The sequence below is a fragment of the Phalacrocorax aristotelis genome, chromosome 8 (assembly GCF_949628215.1).
Source record: "Phalacrocorax aristotelis chromosome 8, bGulAri2.1, whole genome shotgun sequence".
Taxonomy (NCBI): domain Eukaryota; kingdom Metazoa; phylum Chordata; class Aves; order Suliformes; family Phalacrocoracidae; genus Phalacrocorax; species Phalacrocorax aristotelis.
Window position 1 is genome coordinate 4,900,444 of NC_134283.1, and position 21,197 is coordinate 4,921,640.

The 21,197-nt window shown below is 36.7% G+C and overlaps 1 protein-coding gene across 2 annotated transcripts in view; it reads right to left on the reverse strand.

The window, feature by feature from the left end:
* The window catches only part of CDH13 (cadherin 13), a 515,166-nt gene that overhangs the window by 212,286 nt on the left and 281,683 nt on the right, over positions 1 to 21,197 (reverse strand). For both annotated transcript variants that reach the window (XM_075101278.1, XM_075101277.1), the window contains exon 6: positions 4,306 to 4,450. In XM_075101278.1, the coding sequence (XP_074957379.1) occupies positions 4,306 to 4,450 (145 nt within the window). The remainder of the gene's footprint in view (positions 1 to 4,305; positions 4,451 to 21,197) is intronic.

The window sequence follows — 21,197 nt, forward strand, 5'->3', positions numbered from 1 at the left end:
AGAAAACAAAACCACGAGAAATCAGCATCACAGTTAACACAAAACCCATCAGTCAGGAGAAAAATTGCCATAGATGCCACTGAATAATGCTCAGCTATTATTTCCCTGGTATATATATGCTGACTTCAGCCTCATACAGAAATTAGTCTTTTTCAATTAAAAAAATGCAAACTATTTCTCTACCGCCCTTTTTTTATTATTTTTCATATAGATATATATATAAAAATAGCCTCCAAGTGTGCAGTTTGTCCAGAAAAGGACATCCTAATAGAAATCAGATGATGTCTCTGGTCACTTTAAGCAGACACTTGAGTGTACTTTCATTAGAATTTGACTCTAGGCTATTTCCAGCAATACGGCAATTTTCCATGAAAACAGCTAATTAACTGTAACTAACCAGATCATGAAATCTCTCCAGGAAAGATGTATCAGGAAAGAAATACATTACTGTATCACCTACGATCCACATATTTTTATCTTTAATTATAAGCTGTGGCAAGACCAAGCCTGAAATTCAGATGAATATTTGTTCACGTAATGCATATACAAGGTTATATTCTCAGTAATTATGCCCAGGTATTTGCCTCTCTAGTAAAGCAATGACACACAAATCGTAGATGTCCAAATAACCAGTGGTGTTTACTGTGAGTTCAAAAACCACACACAAAAGAAAGGTGAATGACCTTACTAACAGAGAAAATAAATTAAAACTCCACCAAAACACATCCTCACTGGGACTATGCACAAAAGATTCTTTAATTATTCATAGACAGATTAAATAAATACAAAAATTACACACTATCTCCATGTTTTCTTTTGTTTTCTTCTACTTTAACCACCTCCAGTGGCAGAGAAAGGAGGGTCCTTAGAAGGGGCTTTGCACAAAATTTCATTGTAATCTTGTAAGTTTTGTGTCTTTCCCTACTTAAGGAACTAAACACTGAAATCATTAAGGAAAAAGTCGTTTTGGAAAATCATATAAAGCTGGAACATGTGTCTTACAGCAACATCAAAGAAGTCAATATAAACATTCACTTGAATGTTGATATTTATAAATTTAAATTTGTGATGCTAACTCTCCCCAAGATCTATTTATTAATAAATATCTGATATTTGTGATGAATAATAGACAACGTGTAAGTGCAAATTTAGAGTCAATAAATGAGTGGAATGCCACTAGAAAATCCCATTGGGTTTGAGACTGCTAAAATTACGGCCGCACAGGAAAACACACAGGAACCCAGCAGTGAGTATCTTAAAGCAAGATAATATCATCTGAATCCCTTAACAAGGCCTCCAAATCATTCAGGCAAGTTTCACAGCCCAATACATCTATATCTTTTTCTGCATAACTGTACATCTCTCATCACTGAATTATTGGAATCCATGGGCATTTACACTTTGACCCGGTGATCATGAAGGCAGATCCAACATACCTAAGTGAGCATTATTTATTTTTCAGCAGAAGACTATTACGGTGAATGGGTTTGATTCAGAGCTTGAATGAAGATGAAGGTGGCTGTGATAGGAAATAATGTTATGCACATAGTGCAAAGCATTTCTCTTGAACTTCAAAAAAGAAATACAATACAATTTTAATACAAAAAGGAGGGATCAGGAATCACACATGCAAACACACGCACATAAAGATTTCTATCAAGCTGTGCAGTGCAACTATTGATTGGGAGCAGCAAGACAGCAGAACACGATGAATAATTTTAAGATATATCCCATAACATTTTAAGAACTATGGAAAACAGATGTGAGCAACATGAAATCTCGGTTGACTGGATGCCATCTGCATGGAGAACTATGACAGATTCTAGCTAACACTGATTCTACATGTTCACTTTTGAACAAAATAATTTTGCAAGTATTGGTGTTCTTGACACCAGGAAAATGAGGTTACGAAGTTTAATGGGATGAATACCTAGGAGAAAGAGGGAAAGGATAAGAAAAAGATGAAGTGGAGAAAAGTTATTCAAACTTTGACTAACAGGGAAGGCAATCAAAATGGCAAATACTACATGGATAAGTCCCAAAGTGCAGCAAGAGAAAAAAGATGAAAAAAATTACAGAAGAATTCACTGGAAGTTGGAGTGAGAAACATGTCTACTGAATCAGAAGCATAAATTTCAATATAAGGAGCAAAAAAAAAAGGAAGAGCAATGATAGTTTATAGATGAGCAAAAATAGGGGACTGCCTGTTAAAAAAAAATATCCTTGGTAGATAAAAGAGACAGTATAGAGCTTGAGTAAAGAATCAACATATAGCAGATAACAGTTACTGTCCTGTAGCCTGGAATTAATAGTCAAAGCTAAACATTAAATATTGTTTCAGATGGGCATGCGGCACAGAAGTCGTCTAAGCTTCTGCTTTGATGGAGAGAGATGAGAACCACTGACACACTTGCAGGAACTTGCAGCTCATATCCAGAGCTCAAGTACTACCAGCAAGATTAAAGCTTAAACACTGCAGAGTTTGAGCTGTTTGGCACCACTTTCTTTTACTGAAATGCTAGATTTAGGGACTGTGAATCTACTAAAACTACACCATCCTACTCAGTGGTCCAGGAATGTGTATCTAAATGGGCACGACAAGAATATGCTGTAGTTTAAATTAAAACGTAATAAAGTTGGTGCCTTGATCCAATTAGATAGTCACACTCTGCTACATACTATTGACTGTGCAAAGGAGTCTCTGACATTTGTTAGCAATATATTCTCGGTTAATTATGAAACTCCTGTTACAACACAGGGTGAATGGGAAGTGGGACAGTCTAGGGAAGTTTCTTCTGAATAAGCGATCGATATCTGAAAAAAATGAAGAATGTACCTACAACAGAAAAGTGTTAGTGTTCCTCTCGCCAGCCACACTCACAAATACGAAACACATTTCTCGTTTGAATGAAAAGATTGTCAATTGGTTCATTACTTGCTTGTAAGGTAAATACACATTTACCTGAACACTCTTTTTAATCTGATGAAGGAGCAGCTCATAACACATTTCACACCTACAGCTTTTCAAACAATGGCAACTACATGTGACAATGCAAAACTCACTAAAAAGGTTACATGATTTCTAAAAACTACATAAGCAATAAAATAAGGAGAAAGAATAACTTCTAGTCCTATCAATATGTAATATAAGGAAGAGAAAGGTAATGTCTATCCTTGTTCAGAGTAAACAAAGCATGTCACCACACTGAGCTTTAATGAACATTAAATATTCATAAAAATATACTTGATTCCAGCTTTCATTTCAAAATATTACTGTATGCCTATACAGCCAAAACCTTATGTTTATACTCACAGCTTCAGCTGTAAAAGGAGGATAAGGCCTTGTGTTCAATGATGTACAGAAAGACATACAAATATGTAACTCATACCTCGATCTCAATTAAGTCACTATCGCTTCGGTGGTTTTAATGGTGGCTTCTATTGTTTTAGATTTTTTCCACCAAGATCCAGGTTAACGCTATAACATAATCTGATCATACAATTATCACTTACAAATGCAGTGGAGATACCTCTGGAGTGGAATGCAGCAGCTGTTTAATAACTCTCAACAAAATTGCACAACAGCTGAGGACAACAGTAGAAGAAAACCAATTCAGCCTTCATCTGCAGGAAGAGTTTAGCTAGGGTTGGTTGTACCCACACTGAAATTTGGAGAAATGCCTCATTCTTATAGAATTTCATAATGAGATAAAATCAACAGTGAAATTAATCAGAACATTTTAATTACTAATTCTGAAAGTATGTTGTTTTGTCGCAACTTTGTATCTGCATTTACACAAGTAACATCATTCATATTTCAATCTGCACTACAATAGTAGCATAGTCATCATGTGCTTTCCCTTTACTCCTATTATTTACCTAGCCTTATACTGTATAAACAAATAAAAACGACCCTTCCAGCAGCTAACCTTACAGAGAAAAAGATGGAATCCCAACTCTGAACAGAAATCGCACATGTTATTTGGTCTGAATCTTAATCGTATCCTAGGTGTTGTCTTCATTGATTCCAGATATGAGTAGAAAAGTGTAAACCTAAATCGAAGCTTTCATTCCAAGCTATGTTATTTTACTTTTTTTTTTTCTTTTTTTACTACAGAGACTTGACTATTTTTCAAAAATCATTACCTGGTGTCCTAAAAGGCTTCTCCCACCTCTTTATGTGGGGGAAGGATTCAGTAAGCCACAAAATCAGCAAGAAAAGTTATACAATATGATAATGATGCATTTATCAACAGAGCATTTGTTCAGGCATTATTTATAGAGATATAGTTGGCACAGACTTACCTGTAGGGGATCCCTCCATGACATGACCAATATAGGGTCCTTCTCTGAACATTGGCCTGTTATCATTTTGATCAATAACAGAAATATCGAGGCGGACTGGACCATCAATGGTTTTCCCACTCATATCTACGACCTCAACTTCAAGCTGTATGAACAAAAAGAGACAAGTAACTTCATTAGTTCACTACCACAGTGAGCAGAGAGTAAGAAAAAAAACAGCTCAGATCTGTGCTGCTGTAACCAGACCCTGCCAAGGATACCACTTGCAGCCCATTCTTTTGGACTAGGCTCAGAGCAGATTTTCAATCGAAGCAAAAGAGAAAGACAGATGTACATTCAAATCAAGATACCCTCTGGCACCTTGAAAATGCCATATTTCCTGAAGATGAAATGATGAGTATAAGGGAAAAAGAAAGACCCCCTGTAAACTTGATACTAATCATGTGGAGATTTGGTTAGACTTTATTTCTTTTTTTTTTTAAGCACATTTACAGCTGAGAACTATAATTGACATACCTCCTAATGCTCAGTTAAAAGCAAAGCAAGTTTAAAAAAGGCAAGAATGCACTAGGCATTAAATACATTTTCTTAATGATGATGGCATGAAGTATTATGTTAGGTAATTTTGACAGTTTTTCAGCTTTTCTAATAAGGAATGGAAGGACAAAACAACATGCAGCCTTTTACAAACAGGTATAGATACACATGCACACTCTCATCCTAATGTATGAAAGCACCTGTTGAACATAAAACAGTCATATAGAGCTGAAGATTTGTTTGGACTTCATCTACCTCCAAACACTGGGAAGAAAGATCATACTGTGTATCTCAACCCTCCAGTCCACTTGCAATGGAAAGTCACAATGTGTTACCAAAACTTAATCTGTCATTAGGGCAAACATGCCAAAATTTCTTAAACAATAGAAAAGGTCAATTTAGATTGCAACTGCATGCTATAACTGCCCTTCTCTCTCCTCACCGAGACATCAGTAAAACACAGCAATAAACATATCAGGGGCACAGCTACCATTTTTGCCTACCCTACCCGTCCCTGGACTCAACTCTTTAATGGAGTTAAGCCAGCCAGAAAATGAACCTGAGCACAGATGTTAATATCACTCTCTTCCAGTCTTTCCCTGAGAAAGTGGTATCAGCAGGGGCTGGCAGTCTCTGAGCATTTTGTTTATTCTGTTAATTTATTCTTCATTGCCATGTCTTATACCTGTAAGTTATTTATAAGCTAGTGATAAATCCTACTGGGAAAGAATTAGGTCAGAATTCTAATTCTTTATTAAAACGGATGACTTATTATCACAACTCTCTGAATTTTGTTATGCTTATAAATACATTGCACTTTTATAGTTCAGTGTGCTGGGTGTGAGTAGGAGTATTTGTTATGAGTAAACTACCTACTCGCACACACTATTTGCAAACAGTGTCACAGTCCATTTTAACATCTACTCACTGTTTATCCTCACTTCTTTAGCAATTGCTCTTGCAAGCCTTTCCGAAGCCTTGTTTTTTACTAGATATATTGCTTAACAGCTTAAAAGCAAACAAATACTCTGACAAGAAGACAATGGACGCATGTGGCATTGGCACAGCTGAAGCTTTAGTTTCCAGGGGTTGTTTAACTCTGTACCCTAAAGTCAATGTAATAATCTTAGGATTGCATATGATGTGATGGGGACAAGGAATGAAAATGCAGTCTTATTACTGAACTACATTAAAACTAGATACAGTTTTAGATACAGTTGGAAACTGCTGACAAAAAGATTTATCTTAGTAAATGTTGACTCATCAAAACTATCTTAATTGCTTTAGGAAATGGAAGAATAGCAATATTTCTCTGTAAAATTCTAGCAAATTCATTTTCAAATTCAAGATAATTTGCTCTTAATCTATCTTTCAATATTAAGTGACTATACTGCTCACTGGAAAGAACAAAGGCTTTGCTAAATTTAAAAAACTACTTCAGCTGCTTTATCAAAGTTGTAAGCCATCTAAAACAAAGGCTGATCTAACACAAGGGGTTCTTTTTCCCAGACCTGCACAGATTAAGAGAGAGAATAGGAGATTCTTATTAATGACTGAAATAGATTGACTTTATCACTGCCAAGTCCACTACATCTGAGACTAACTGGCCAAAAAACTTGGCATGACAGATCCATAGGAATGGTTACTTGATGTCTGCTTCATTTTATTATGATAACAGAGGACTTTATCTTATTAGTCTTTGTACAATAATTTCCAGGCTTGTCCTAAGCATTATGAATTAACTCACCAGCTTGTTTTAAATCTACACATATCTATAACTTCTACAATGTTTTCAAAGCAGAAGCCTGCAGCACCATAATTTGCATGCATGGCTGGTTTGTGAAAGAAGCTGCCTTGTATCTTATCTTGCCCAACCAAAAAAAAAACCAACAAAAACAACCCCCCCCACACACACAGAAAGGTAAAATCCATAAATCCCTGCCCACAAAACAAAAAAACAACAAAGCAAAGAGACAACAAAACAGCAACAAAAGTATATTGTTACTTAAAAAAAAAAACAAAAAACACCACATGCAAGAGAGAGAAGCATTCAAGTAAAAGACAATATTGGCACAAAAACCCAAATTACTTCGAACAGGCTGTAAATAAAACCAGGTGGAAAATTAGATTGTGCCTAACTATCAGAAGAGTGAGATTTCAGTCTTTCAATAAAGGCAGGCAGGAAAGCCTATCTAGCTTTAATGTAAAACTTGACTAAGGTATGAAAGATACTGCATTCATTCTTTTGATAGCAAGAGACTATAATTGAACATTCAGAAAGTATCTAAGTTCCTACCTGATTATGACAACATAATTATAAGGAAAAGTGGTAAGCATAAAGACAGATTTGGGCAAATTGACAAAAAAAAAAACAACCCACCCTCTGCAGAGCTCTGTAGCTATTTATTATGTGAAAACCTGATAAGATTGACTATGCTTTCAGTGCTCTGACTTAAAAGTTATGGAATTATGTTCGTAATGATTAAGTTATGTTCATCATAATCCAACCAAACATATTGTCAGGAACATTTGAGGCTAAATCCCAATTCCATTTTTGAGGAAAGTATACACGCAACCTACAAAGGATATTCAAGGGTTTATGAGAACTGTTACACCTCGCAACACAGGTCTCCACGATAAGCTACAAAGCAGACCTTGGCTATTGCTTCTAATATAGCTGAGAAACACTGATAAAATTAAGCACACCAATAAAACAGGGAAAATAAATATAAAACTGAAAACTGCAGGCAGTAATATATTTTAGGTTGTTTGTCTAGACAAACTATTATTCAGTACTCTCTCTTCTCAAATTGGACTTCTTTACTTCCCATCCAATTTCCCTCACCATATCTGAAGTGAGGATCTTTCTCGTCACCCCAAATATAATGGTTTTACAAGAAGTTTAGCAAGCTTATTCAAAGCTCCGCCGACCTGTTTTAAGCACTCTGCTTTATTTTATTTAGTCTTGATTCCCTTCCACTCTGCAGTCAGCAACAACGTTTACAGGAAAAGATAACCAGTCTCATTCTTACCATTACTTAAAGTAATTTCAAAGGTTTCTCTTCACAGAAAAGTTGTTTCCTTTTATTTATTGCTTTTAGTGAAATGATTCTGGATAGCCACCTTCCTTCTCTGCATATAGATGTCTATTTTTACTTTGCGGCCAGCCAGCCAATGGTCCACACAAAATTGCATCATAAATTTGAAGTTTTTTGTAAGTAAACCTGAAATAACTTTTACTACCTAATTATCTTCAAAGTCTAATACAGGTTCTTTAGTCTTTAACTGCCTGCTAATTCTAATTTCCCATTCATTGCTGATAAGAATGTTTCTTACAGAATTTTTCCAGTTGTTCCAGCAGATGGTTTTGCTACATGTTCCTCGTACCCACCTTCACCGGGGGCGGGGGGGGGGGGCTGGGTGTTCAATAAACTAAAAAAAATCAGTCATTTCTGTGTGCAAAAGCAGTAGGTTTCCAGAAGTACAAGGTCCCTGTGGTCAGGAGCGCACAGGTGCCTTGGGTGTCCGTACCCAGCTGCCAGCAGCCGGGGCGCCAGGGCCTCTGTGAGGCGGGGCTCCAGGCGGTTCCAGCTGGTTCTGGCTGGCTCCAGCCGGTTCCAGCCGGTTCCACCGTGGCCCCACCCCAGGGCACAGCTGAGCCCCTCAGCGATGCTGGTGGCGCTTCTGGGAAACTGTGTGTAAGAAAGGCCAAAAGGCCGCTCGGGTGTTTTGTCTTCATCTCAACCTGTGAGCATTTCACCCCGTTGCTCTGATGCCCCCAAGTCAACCCACCCCAGCAGGAAAAGCGGATGAGTAAAGTGTGACCGAGAGGGAGGAGAGGCGCGCCATCCGGAGCTGGGGTACCCTCAGGAATCTGAAAGGAGCACGGTGCCATTACAGAAGACTGCTGTACCACTGCCTGCCCCAGTCTCAGCTATTCTGAGGTGTCTGTAGGCACAGGCCACTGCTAGCTTTATTTATCCCTAGCTTGATTAGAATTATTATTGAGAATACTTGTTATGTTTATTTATCGTCAATTCCTAAGTGTGAATCGACAGTAAAAAAGACGACAGACTTATGGATCTTTCATGTAGGCAATTTCCTGGTAAGAAAAAAAAAATATTTGGCCATCTCCAGGTTAAAAAGTAGTAAAGAAATTCTCTTTACAGTGAAAAGTTTTAGTAAAACTTCGATGCAATTACCTAAAACAACTTAGAGAAGACAATAATTCAGACACACAGAAATGAATTGCAATTAAATTTTCCTGCTATTAAGAATATGAATAAAATATTAGCTAATTTTTATAAGGCACAAGAAGAGATGTAGGGAGAGGACATAAAACCAAAATACACTGCTCCTAAGAGGCATGGATAATTTTATCTTAAACTACTTGATGACAGGGTATCGATTACCTCAGCAAGGTTGTACAGATGATGGCAAAAAATGGCACCATTACCTGCAGGGGGAGAATTTAGCTTCACATTCAGAGTTAGGGCCTAGGTGGGAAGGGATTAATTAATTAGCCATTCTGAGTACTCCTATGAGCATCTTACAAAGGCTTTATCTTACTAATGCATCCACTTAAAAAATTAGATTCTGATTCCTTAAAAAAGCCATACAATTTATTACTCTAATTGTATTGGTTTCTTATCTAGCAATAGTCACGTAACCTTTTACTAACGTGTCATTTTGCAATACATTCACAAGTGAAATATAAGCAGTTCCAGTCCAAAAGGATCGTTGCAGTATGAAAACACTGAACATCTCTTTTCAGTTAATGTTCAGTACATGGACTTTTGAAAGCCTAAAGCACTACCTTGGTGATTACAGGTATCATTGTGTTCTTCTGTGCATTTCATACTCATGAAGACTAGAGGTGAGAAGCAGTGCCTTGGCTTTTATTTTAAGATAGGTCTCTGGCTTTATTACACACGTTTTACCTCTAACGTGGTTTTCGGAAAAACACAATTGGAATAAAATGTGGAGCGTTGAAGAGTTTTCTGAACGCAGACTTTCTTTTACCCTCAGCTGTAGAACATTTTACATACTGTACAACTGCTACGGGTCTTCTGATTCATTCTTCTCCTAACAAGAATCTATGCAATGTCTGAAAGCCTTTAGATTTAGAAATGCAAAGATTGTTTTGAATTCCTACTAGATGTTTGTAATCATCAGTTTATCACAAAGAAGTCCTCACCTGAAATGCTCCTATACTCTATCCTATTTCTTTTCTTGGACATTTGCAAAATATAATAATTTTTTAATCAGCCTTCAAATGCTAGTTGTCTCATTCCTTTCTTCAGAAGGAAATAATTTGAAAAGTGACATAATTCACAGAAAAGCACAACATAGTGTTCCAGTCTTGTTATGAGCTTGCGTAAAATGGCAATTTTTTAGGCAATAATAGGTGAGATAACCAAAATGTGGTTGGCTAAAATAACCTGAAAGTTTCATATTATTACTATAGTACAAATGGCTAGTCCTAGCACAAATATATATATATATGCCTGCTCTACTACACAAACACACTGAAGTTCCTATGACAGAAAATAGAGATTTAATTTCAAACGATTAATCTCTATAAAGCCTTTAAAGAATTTCAAGACTCCTTAGATTTCACTGGGAAAACTAATTAAAACAGCAACTGAACCTTCCGTGAATGCTTAATGTTTTCCCTGTAAACCACGGTAAGTTGGGCAATATATAGACTGTAACTGTATAAGGTCTACAAATTGAAGAAAGTAATACTGTAGGAAATTAACAGTGGGAAAAGATTCCAAACTAATCATTCCAATAATTTCACTCTTTTTACCATGTTTTTAACCTCAGCTAACAAAAGAAGATTAAAGATCAAAACCAATATACAATAAAGCATTTTCTTTCAGAACAAGTGTAGGGGTCTTTCTGCATATAAAATATATGACTGAAATGCTGCCCACTTTAGTGCATTCTCCAAATAAAGCATGAGTTTTTACAATATCAGACAATTTCTATGGTAGCATTGTTATCCAATTCTACTCGGCAAGTCTGAACCACTGAAATCCAAAGAAAGAAGTGAAAGTTAAAGAGTAAGGCTTATGTGAGTAGGACATTCTCCAAGCTACCTGTAAGTAGTATTCTCCTAGACATCACCATATACTTTGCAATGACCCACCAAACTATAACTGTTCTGCATCTCCGAATCAGGTGAAAGACTGAAGAGCTTTAGCAAAGACCTCACTAAAATAAAGGTTTGCACGGACCCATGTTACAATCCTAGAATTACCCTGCAGTTGTTTTCAGAGTTCCTATCTTCTGAGCAATACCACCTCTTAACTGTGTGCATTAATTAAGCAAAAATTTCAAAAAACCCTAAGACTTCCCAAAAGAACAACAAAGGATGAATTCTTCATTAGGTAAGAGTCATTTCATCTTCTTTGATCACATCAGATGCAAGGCATTGTACACACATTAAAAGAAGCTTTTTGAAAAGGAAGAGGAGTTTAACATTATAAACAGTCAAGGATGTTCTTCTATCACTGTTTTTAAAGGTAGTGGTCTTAATACTTTTAATCATTAGTCACATAAGTAAAGTGAAAGGTTAATGTCAACGTCATAATATTCTGGTTTGTGAAGCATAACATAGCAGGTTCTTTCAAGCAAGTACCAAGAAATAAATATTTAACTGGAACTCTTTCTATGATTTAACTTTTTAAAATTTCCTGGAACTTAAGCCTAATTAAGCAAAAAAGCAGTGACGGTACGAATGTATATTTACTTAGCCTGCTAGACTTGGAAGAAACAGGGATTTAATTTATGCACTCACACTGGTACAGAACTCTTCATTGGGGAAGAGCAAAACAAACTGGAATGACTGGTCTGATGCTTGATAGCAAGCCCATACATCAGATGAAGAGCAAGATAAAATATGTTTAATGAAATTAATTGTGCTGTAATTTATGTTTGAAGCTAAATGTCATTGTACAGCAAAACTGGGGTTTTTGGGGAATCGGGGGGGGGGGGGTGGGGGTGGGGGTGTCAAGGAGTGGAGAGAGAAGCCATGACAGCAAAGTAATATAAAAAGATAATGTGAAGAAAGATGAAACGATGATGAATACTGTAAACCTTTCCTAGAAGGCCTTGTCTAAGCTGAGCCAAATTCAGGAATACTCTGCAGAACAGACGTGACTGTTGTCCCATGGTCTCACAGGAGGCTGTCTGGTAGCGCACTGGTAGCAGGAGCTGCCTAGTGCCCACCTAATGCAATTCTGACTGGCCCCTGCAACTGTGTCCTTCCCAGCTGCAGCTGCCAGGAGATCATTCCTAAGCAGACCTGTCAAGCCTAACAACTCTTTCTTTTTGAGAGAAAGAATCAGCAGAGGAGGAAAAATAGAAGTACAAACTGCATTTTCATAGTTTATGCACTTGTTACTAATAAGAACCTTTACCTCTTCAAAGCTAAAGTTGCATTTGAACCTGTCCACGGAGGGGTTTATCTATATGTGGCTATAAGTCATAACAAGGTTCCCATGTTATCTAACATAGTTTTTCTCTAAACAAAACCAGCCCAAGGCAAGAAATTTGCCTTAATTAAATAACAAATGTCTTTATCTTTTCCACATTAATTTTTGCGCAGTAAATCTTTATATTGTGAATATCTCACTGTTCATCCTTCCCTTGAAGTGGGAAAAGCAAGAACTTTGTCTTTGCCAGTTTACATTCCGTAAAGGCCAGCCTCCAAAAGAACATTGCGCCTGCACCTCCTGCAGGCTTGAGATGATACCAGAAATTGCCCGTCTCTCTGAAAAACCTGGCACCAGCAATCCAGAAAAGCCACTACATCTTGGGGGAAGGATCATCCTCGGTGAAAGAAAACAAGTCTTGAATGATTAAACTAGTGATAACAGTACTTGGCATTTTCCAGGTTCTTTATCCTGTGCTGGCAGTACTACAGTCTGTCTTCTAGCACCAGCAAGTCTCTTGATTTGCAGTTCGCTTTACAGAATGTGCCTAGAAGATGCCATCAATGAAATATGCTCATTGCTGCAAAATGAAGCTAAAATGCTGTACATTTAATATTTTTTATTTTAATACATTAAATTCCTCCATAGCACTAAGCTAAGCAATTATGAACTCGCTATCTAATAGAATGTACATACTGTAATGCTATTAGTGTCACAGTAAATGTATTTTCTTCCACAGCTGTGTCTCTCAATCACAATATTGCTAAAAGGGCATTGTTTTCTTGTAGAATTTAAGTCCTGAAAATTTTTCTCTGCTGTGGGTATAAAATGGTCCCTTTCCTGTGAATAAGATCACAGAGCAAGAAAACAGAAAAAAATATAGAGAAGGATGGCATAAACCTCAGAGAAAAGAGCACATTAAATGCATACTTATAAAAAGCTTATACCAAAAAGAACTCTGCCTTTTCTGCATGACAACACTAAACCTGTTTTCAAGAAATTATTTTGAGGTTTTCAGCTCATTAAAAAATAAAATAAATAATTTCAGATTTTGTAGAAGCTTTCTTGTGTGTCAACAGAAAAAATAAACCCACAAAATGGATAACTTAATCTCATATTTTTTACCACTTACTCCTGAGGATAGTTTTTAAACACTAAAATTAGAGCTGGTCATCAAGCAGTAAATGGTACTTTCAGTTGTGGTATGGTATGTGTCAGTCTGGAGCAGACAAGATTTACTCTTGTGAGTTGTCATGACTATTATTTTAAGAGTTTATATTATTCATATTTAAAGATTTTAAGAAGTAATTCTTTGACCATGGCATATTTCTTTGGATACTCACAGAATATTTAGTTTTAGATATAAGATCAAAAGCTAATAAGTAGCAATTTTTCAAAGCTTCAGTCCATCTTATGCCCTATACACATGCCTCATAAAATCCAGTCCCTCTGACAAACATCACTCTCTAGGGACACTACACTCTGAACGGTCAGGCTGCACAGGAGAAAACTGGGTTTAACTGGTTAGTTATGCAAAAGTCACAGTGAACAAAGGAATCGGAAGCACCAGAAGACACTGGTGCTATCACAAAACCCTCTCTTCTGTTGTGCAGGAAAGCTCAACCACGCTGCGCAGCAGGGCACTTCAGGGTGGGCAGCCGGTAGCTGCTCCGAGGTCCTGCCAGCCTGGCAGAGCTTCCCCATGGGCTCCGGGTGCATGCACAAACCCTCTGCGCCTGTCAACTACTGGAATGTGAGCAACGTAAGAACTTTCAAAAAGGCTCAAAATCACTATCGTCATTTTAAAGGTGGATATAAAGGAGGTATGAGGTACTCAGACTGATCGTAACCATCCTGACTAATTAGGATAGAGCCGATGGAACCAACTGATGCAATACAGCAGTGTTTAAATCAGTTAAATAAATACGATAGGCAAAAGATGGGAGAACAGACAGACATGAAATTACTTCACCAAAGCTGTACACCATACAAGATTTAAATCAAGATTGAATCTAGGTTTTTTGATCTCCAAATACAAAACTGATAGTTAAATTCTATCTCTTGCTGAGCAAGTGATGTAAAATTAGATTTACAAAGGTTATTAAGCTACCAACATGTGCACAGTGTGATTTTTCAAAGTGCCTTATGAGACTGGATAATATATCTTATTAAAATCAAAACACCTTTGAAAGAGCTTTGGAAATCTGATTGTCCTCTCAGTGTCTCATTTTTCCCCCCATTAAGCACTATTCTACAGCTGTATAGACAAAACCACAACCAAAAATAATTTTCTGTAGCCTCACAACAGAAAGCTGCGTACTTCTCAGGGTGTCTCATATAGCTACAAAAATAGAAATAAAATTACTTCTGAAACATACTTCCTGTTAAATATTATCTATGGGTTTTGAAATTAGACTGCCCACTCCAAAAATAACCTCAGTGAACAAATGAGAGGTAAAGGACATCCCTCAAATCTGTGGAGCAATACAGCTCTTCAAATGAATCCATGTGTACTTCACACAGACCAAAAGAACTATGGATGATCACAAAAATACTAATTAAAATCTTCCCATATCACAAGAGAACACATGTTGAGCCCCTCAAAAAGAGAGAGGGGTGGGGGGAGAGAGAGAGGAGATACAGGATTCACCAAAGCAATCAAGTCTAATCACTACAAAAATATTAAATTAAATAAAAAAAGAAAGGAAGTAGGATTGAAACAAAGGATTAAGACATAAGCTGTGCCAGAATTTTTAGGCTCTATGCTGCACCACAAAAGCAACAAAGACACTTAGAAAAGAAAAAATGAAAAATGGCTTTGCACTTTTAAATAGCTCCTAGCAGTATTCACACACTGCTCACCGTTCTTACTGCTTGACAACAACTCCAAATGGCACACAGGAAGGGGCGAGAGTTTAACAAATTTCATCTCAGGAGGATTCAAGAAGCAACAGGGTCAGAGAGAGCCCGTAACTAATCAGACCAACAACAAAAATCCAAGATCTAAAATGCATCGGTGACAAGAAAACTGACTTACTTAGGCATAAGAAATAAAGGTCGGCGTAAATGTCAGGTATATATCACACACACACATATTTTTCTTTGTTCTTATTAACATATCTGTTCCTACAAATGAGTAGGAAGAGGTCTTAGAAGTCAAGGATCACTCAAGCTTATACCACTCTAGTGCAGATGTAACCAACCAGGATTCTTTATTTTAAATAAACAAAAGAAGGAATTACAAGAGCACTTGTATGGAGGACTTTAACAAGCCGGACTGGAGGGCCCGCGGCATGCTGCTGCCTTGCTGCCCAAGCTTCCGGCTCTGCCAGCATTCCTGGGATGACAGCGCATCCTCTTTATACTATCAGTTTTTGAGTAAGGAGCTGCAGCCAGGAGTCCTTCAAAGCCCCATCAAAGAAGGGAGTACGAGTGCTGGGGATCTAAGTGTCGACAAAGAGAAAAATTTGGTAATTTGGAAGCAAGGTTTCCCTAGTGGACTTTCTCTTTCTGAGAAATTTGCTTATCCTGTAAATAAATTTCTCTCTTCTCCAAAATTTGAAAAAATATCAGCATATTTTATATACTGTATTTGCCACTCACTTGTAAGATGTAATTCCATTGTCTTTCTAAATTTCACCTTTTTAAAGGTTCATCTGTAGAAGTCAGGCAAAGAGAACTAGATGAGATTTATTTGTATCTGCTTTACAGGATTTAGATGTCAGTACTGCAAATCATAAGGGCCATGAGTAACAAAACCCATTCAAACTGCAGAGCTGCAAAACCCCCATCACCCAGAGTCGTTGCTGTGAAGCGTTGTGTTATGGTACAAAACGTCTGCCATTCCCTTCTTCCAGCATATAACATGCCATGATGATAAACTGTTAAGTGTCCTGTTTCTGTACCTATACTGTCACTTTCAGATTTATTTATTTATTTATATTCTGATGCTAAATCTCATTCTAACTTGTCTCTCAATCTCCGGCAGCCTCTCATATACTCAATGCACCAGCGTTACCCACCAGAACCTGCCTGTTTGACCACAGAGCTAAACTACCTTCCACAGAACAAACCTCTCCTTCCTCAACATATTCTTCTCTAGTAAACATTTTACACTTTGTGGACTCTGTTTGCTAAGCCAGAGATAACATATTTCAATGTTGATGATGAAAGGTTTGGGTGTTGGAATGCCACCTACATGACTCGCTTCCTACTGTATGTTTGGCTATACATGTCCGTAAAAGTGAGTTTATCAATATTCCTCAAAATCATCACAAGAGCTTGTAAACTGTTAGATTATGAGGGCTGAATTTTGACATTTGATTGGCTAAATATATTACACAAGTATCCACAGTTAGCACTTTGCTTTCATTTCCCTCCTGTATTCTTTGCCCGGCCTGAGCAGTTACAATGATATATGAGCACTGAAGGTAACAAAGCACTGTTTATCTTTCCCTGTTATTCTGAACTAAATGAGTTTTTGCTGATTTTGTCTACAGTCAGCTTTATTGAATTTCACATTATGCCCGGCTGTTTTTTCCAAGAGGACGTCTGTGGCAGATACTTTTATAATTCAGACAGCTGATCTTCCTGGTAACAACACCTAAACAAATTAGCACATCCCTGATCACAAACATTTAGCAGCTTCTCCATTTCAGTGTAACAGTATACTGTTTTTTCCTACTTTGCCAACAATGGCGAGGTATATATGTCAAATATGGAAAAAAGGAAATATCTGAATGGTTTCCACATTATTTTAGTGGAAAAATAGTTTGCAGACATGTATAAAATTGAAAGATATGCCAAGGGCAGCCTGATCTGAAATAAAGTATTTCTAATTACCTGTTTTCTCTCCCTAAAGCTAATATTTGTAACTCTTGAAATGTGGGACCCTCTCTCTACATTAATTGTCAATAAAGAAAGATTTAGTCAATGAGCGTCAAATTAGCTAAATTAACACAATAATAGTCTCTTCTGAGTAGTCAAACAGTTCTAATGTAGCTCCCAAAGGGTCAACGAGGGTCTGCTATGTAATGACACATCAAAAGAGAGAATTTATTTCGTGTTCTTTTATTTTTATTGTTTACATTTAGCCCAGGTACTTTCTGAAATGCTTCTCTGATCTTCAGCTCTGATGACAGCTTTACCTGTACAACTATTAATCTTAAGGTATAATTAGCCATTCTAGTGTGTCTCACTGGGTATTTTTTTTTTTTTACATCTCAGTCAACTCTAAATTACTGCATTAAGCATACTGGTAAAGGCATCTCGTCAGTAAACTATATGCTCCATCATCACTTTCCCTTAACTCTGAGCTCTCAGTTGATATTTTACAACATACAACAGCAACAGTTCCTGTACTGCATTTCCATAAAATTAGGTCTCAAACCAAATCTACAGATTTCTGTCTTACTGATTTTTCACTTTCAGGACTTTATCCATGCTGCATTTCTACACCTATTTTGTTTCTGCAGATAAAGCAGACCTTTCTTTTTCTTTCCCTCATGTTTTTCCTAAACTGCAAATTGTGACAACCCCGTTTGAGCAATTTCTTAAATTCCACAACTCACAATGTAACTGTCATGTTTTGTCTTTTTTTACCCTTTTCAAACCCTTTGATAATTTACAAATATTAACAGAAATTGAGTCCAGAAATACAACTAAAACATTTTTTTGCAAGGAAAATTATTATGTTGCAGATCTCTACTTTTTCACTGCTTGATGTGACTGGTGAAAAATGCATAGAAAAAGATAACTTTACATATTTGGCAACAAAGTGAGAATTGGAAAGTCAAAGTTATTGCAGCAAAAATAAAGTCCAGATATAGCCAGTCACAAAATTCATTAAATGCCTTTTGCACCAAAAATTGCAAATGAAGAAGGCCTTTTTGAATTACAACTATCAGTTATATCCTTCTTCATGTACCTGCACAAACAATCATAAAAGGGATAAACTTCCAGAACTCATCACAGCAAGCTCTTGCAGTAAAATTTGCTTCTCCTATTGCAAAGTTGTAACCGAGAAACCAAGAAAAGTGTCTTTGTAACCAGAGGTAATCACTAACAGAATGCCAGGAGTGAATTAAAGTCATAACAGAAATAGAAGTATGCCCTGTTACAAACTAATAGCAATTAAATAAAAGCAATTAATTTCAAGCAAACATGTTTGCCATGAGAAGACTGGAAAATTACACATACAGTTGAAATAAATACATAAAGTGGGAGAAACCTTGCCTCATTTTGACCTGTTAAAATCTACTGAGGCGTAGCATTTTTTTCAAACCTTAAATGACCTAGAACAGGAAGTCCTTGAACAGACTCTCTGAAGTTTATGCTCCGAAGCATCATAGTAACTTCTTGCGTAGACTAGACTATTCAACCTTCATGTATTTAGCCCCAAAGTAGCATTGCATTCACAAAGTAATGGAAATTCATCCTATGGTATTTTACTCCATTATACTCCCCTTGAGGCTAGCTATGTCAATTACATGACTTCACATCACAGTACAGATCTCTAAAAATAATAGACCTCTGTAGATAAAAATCTGGGGTCTTTTTGAAAAACAGGGAGGTATTTTAACAATACAGTATGATATTTATGAAATTTGTTTAATTACAGCTTGATGTGTCCCCATTGTTACCAACGTAATCGCTTGTAGCCCCAGGGAGTACAAGTAGTATCTTATTGCAGAAGTTCCTGTCTGAAAAAGAGAAAACCAAGATTGCACCTAGCATTTATTCTTCACCAAATTCTGGTGTCGTCTGTGACCAGGTCTAGTCCTGACTCCATTCCACTATCCCTGTCTCCTTCTAGTTTTTAAGTGGATACATGCATGCACATAGTGATCGGCCTTTACTGTTCAATAAAATAACAATTAGTTGCAAATTGCATGGAAGTTCTTCTTCACTCAGTTCTGCTACATCACCAAAAAGCATTCTTCTCCTTCAGCTTGGCAAGGTCACTTTTCGTCAATATACTGCTGGTTCAAATACAAGATAATTTCTTTTATTTGGAGTAACCTATTTATAAATCCATCACTATTAAAGTAACTTGCTAGCTCAATGCAAAACACATACAGCAACTCAGTCCAATCGATACCAAAAGTTTGATTTTTGAGCTCAAATCAGTAGCAATCCATCAGCCACACAGAGCCTATCAAAGAGAGTAAAACTATTCTGTTTGTAACTGAGGTCCCTTGCAAAACTAGAGGTTTTGTCACTATGACACCAAGTAAATTCTGTGGCATCTGAATAACAGAAAGCACTTTAAACTATATAGCAGCCATATTTATAAGTAGTACAGTGTCTTAACAAATATAGAAGTAACAAGCAAGTGATCACTGTAATATGATCACTGGCCATATAAAAATTTTTCAGTGAACACAGACACTGAACACAGAAATGAAAAAAAAAATAGTCGCATGAACGGCTATCATAGAGCTATGTTTATTGATTGGGAGCAACCCCTTCATAAGGAATGCAGAATCAGCTGCAAAAAAAACAACTTAAAATTATTAGGTCTATTTAGGAAAGCAGAAAGATCTCCAAATATTTTTCTCAAATGCAAAGTAGGCCAAGAATAATTATTTTAGAGGTTCTGTGTTTGTTTCACTTTACGTCACAAAAGGAAATGAAAACGAAAGAACATACTGTAATCCCTAGTAGGCTGTTAATTTTTCTGTATGTTAAATGTTTAACAAATACAGTTGTCGCACCTTCTTTCAAAACCCGGGCTGCAGGATTACATAACTGTTCAATAGATGGCACTCTGTGTTCTTCTACAAATAGCTTACACGTACCATTAAATGGAGACAGCTGAGAGAGAGATGAGTGGACTGAGTTTAGTCACCTGCCCTAATTCTACCGCAGACACAACTTAAAAAGAATTACTCTTTATCAGAACATAAATAACTTTATAGTAAGCAAGTCAAAGAAAGTGGAAGTTTTAAACACAGAAAACATGCCTGACAGAAATGAATTTTAAGTAATCAGACCTTCATCTTTCTCACTAAAAGGTCAAAAAAATAAGCATGTCAGTGGATTGCCTTTTCAGGAAGGAACCAAAACTGTACAACTGCAACATTTTCCTGCAGAAACCCAGGACATCAGAGAAGGATGCACTGCCTGTTTCATAGAATGATGGGAAAAATCTTATAAAAATGCATACTCCTAAACGCAATATTCATAGCTCATCAAATCCTGACATGTTCTGGAATATGCTAGGACCAAACTATGTCACTTCAAGTGGGTTTGACAGCAGGTAAATTATTTTGTGTACGAGTTTAACTAAAATAAAGTTGATCCCCAAAAATATCTTAATCTACACAGGATTTTCAATTAGAAAAATGTTCTATTATTAATGAAAGAGCAGACAAGAAGTCACATTAAGTTTATTTTTCTTTATGTTCTGCTTTACCTAGCAGATGATCATAGGGAGCAGGACCGAATAAACGTATGGAAACTTTATTTTTTTTAACCTTTTTGCCTTTTCTGTGAACAGGTTCTTTTTCAGAACCACATTTATCATTTAAAATTATCCATCAAACATTAACCGAATGCATTTCAGCCTTTAGATTTTGAATGCAGCATTGAATAGCTGTGCTGACTGATCCCTTCAGTCACACGGCATTGCTGGTACGCTCCGACTCAACCTCCCTTATAAACATTTATAAGACTGGAATAAGTAATTTCCAGCTCAAAGCTTCATGGCAATAAGTGGCAGTATGATTATCCTATCCAATAGCATGACTGCTATTTTAATCTATAAATATTCGTATCAATACCAAATTTCTTAAAATCGTATTATTAGAAAACAGATGCATGAACAGCCACTCCTGCCATCACAGCAAACCTGGTGTTTGCTCTACAAAGAAGTGTTTGACTTACTGCTTTTCAAGATTCTCATCACACAGC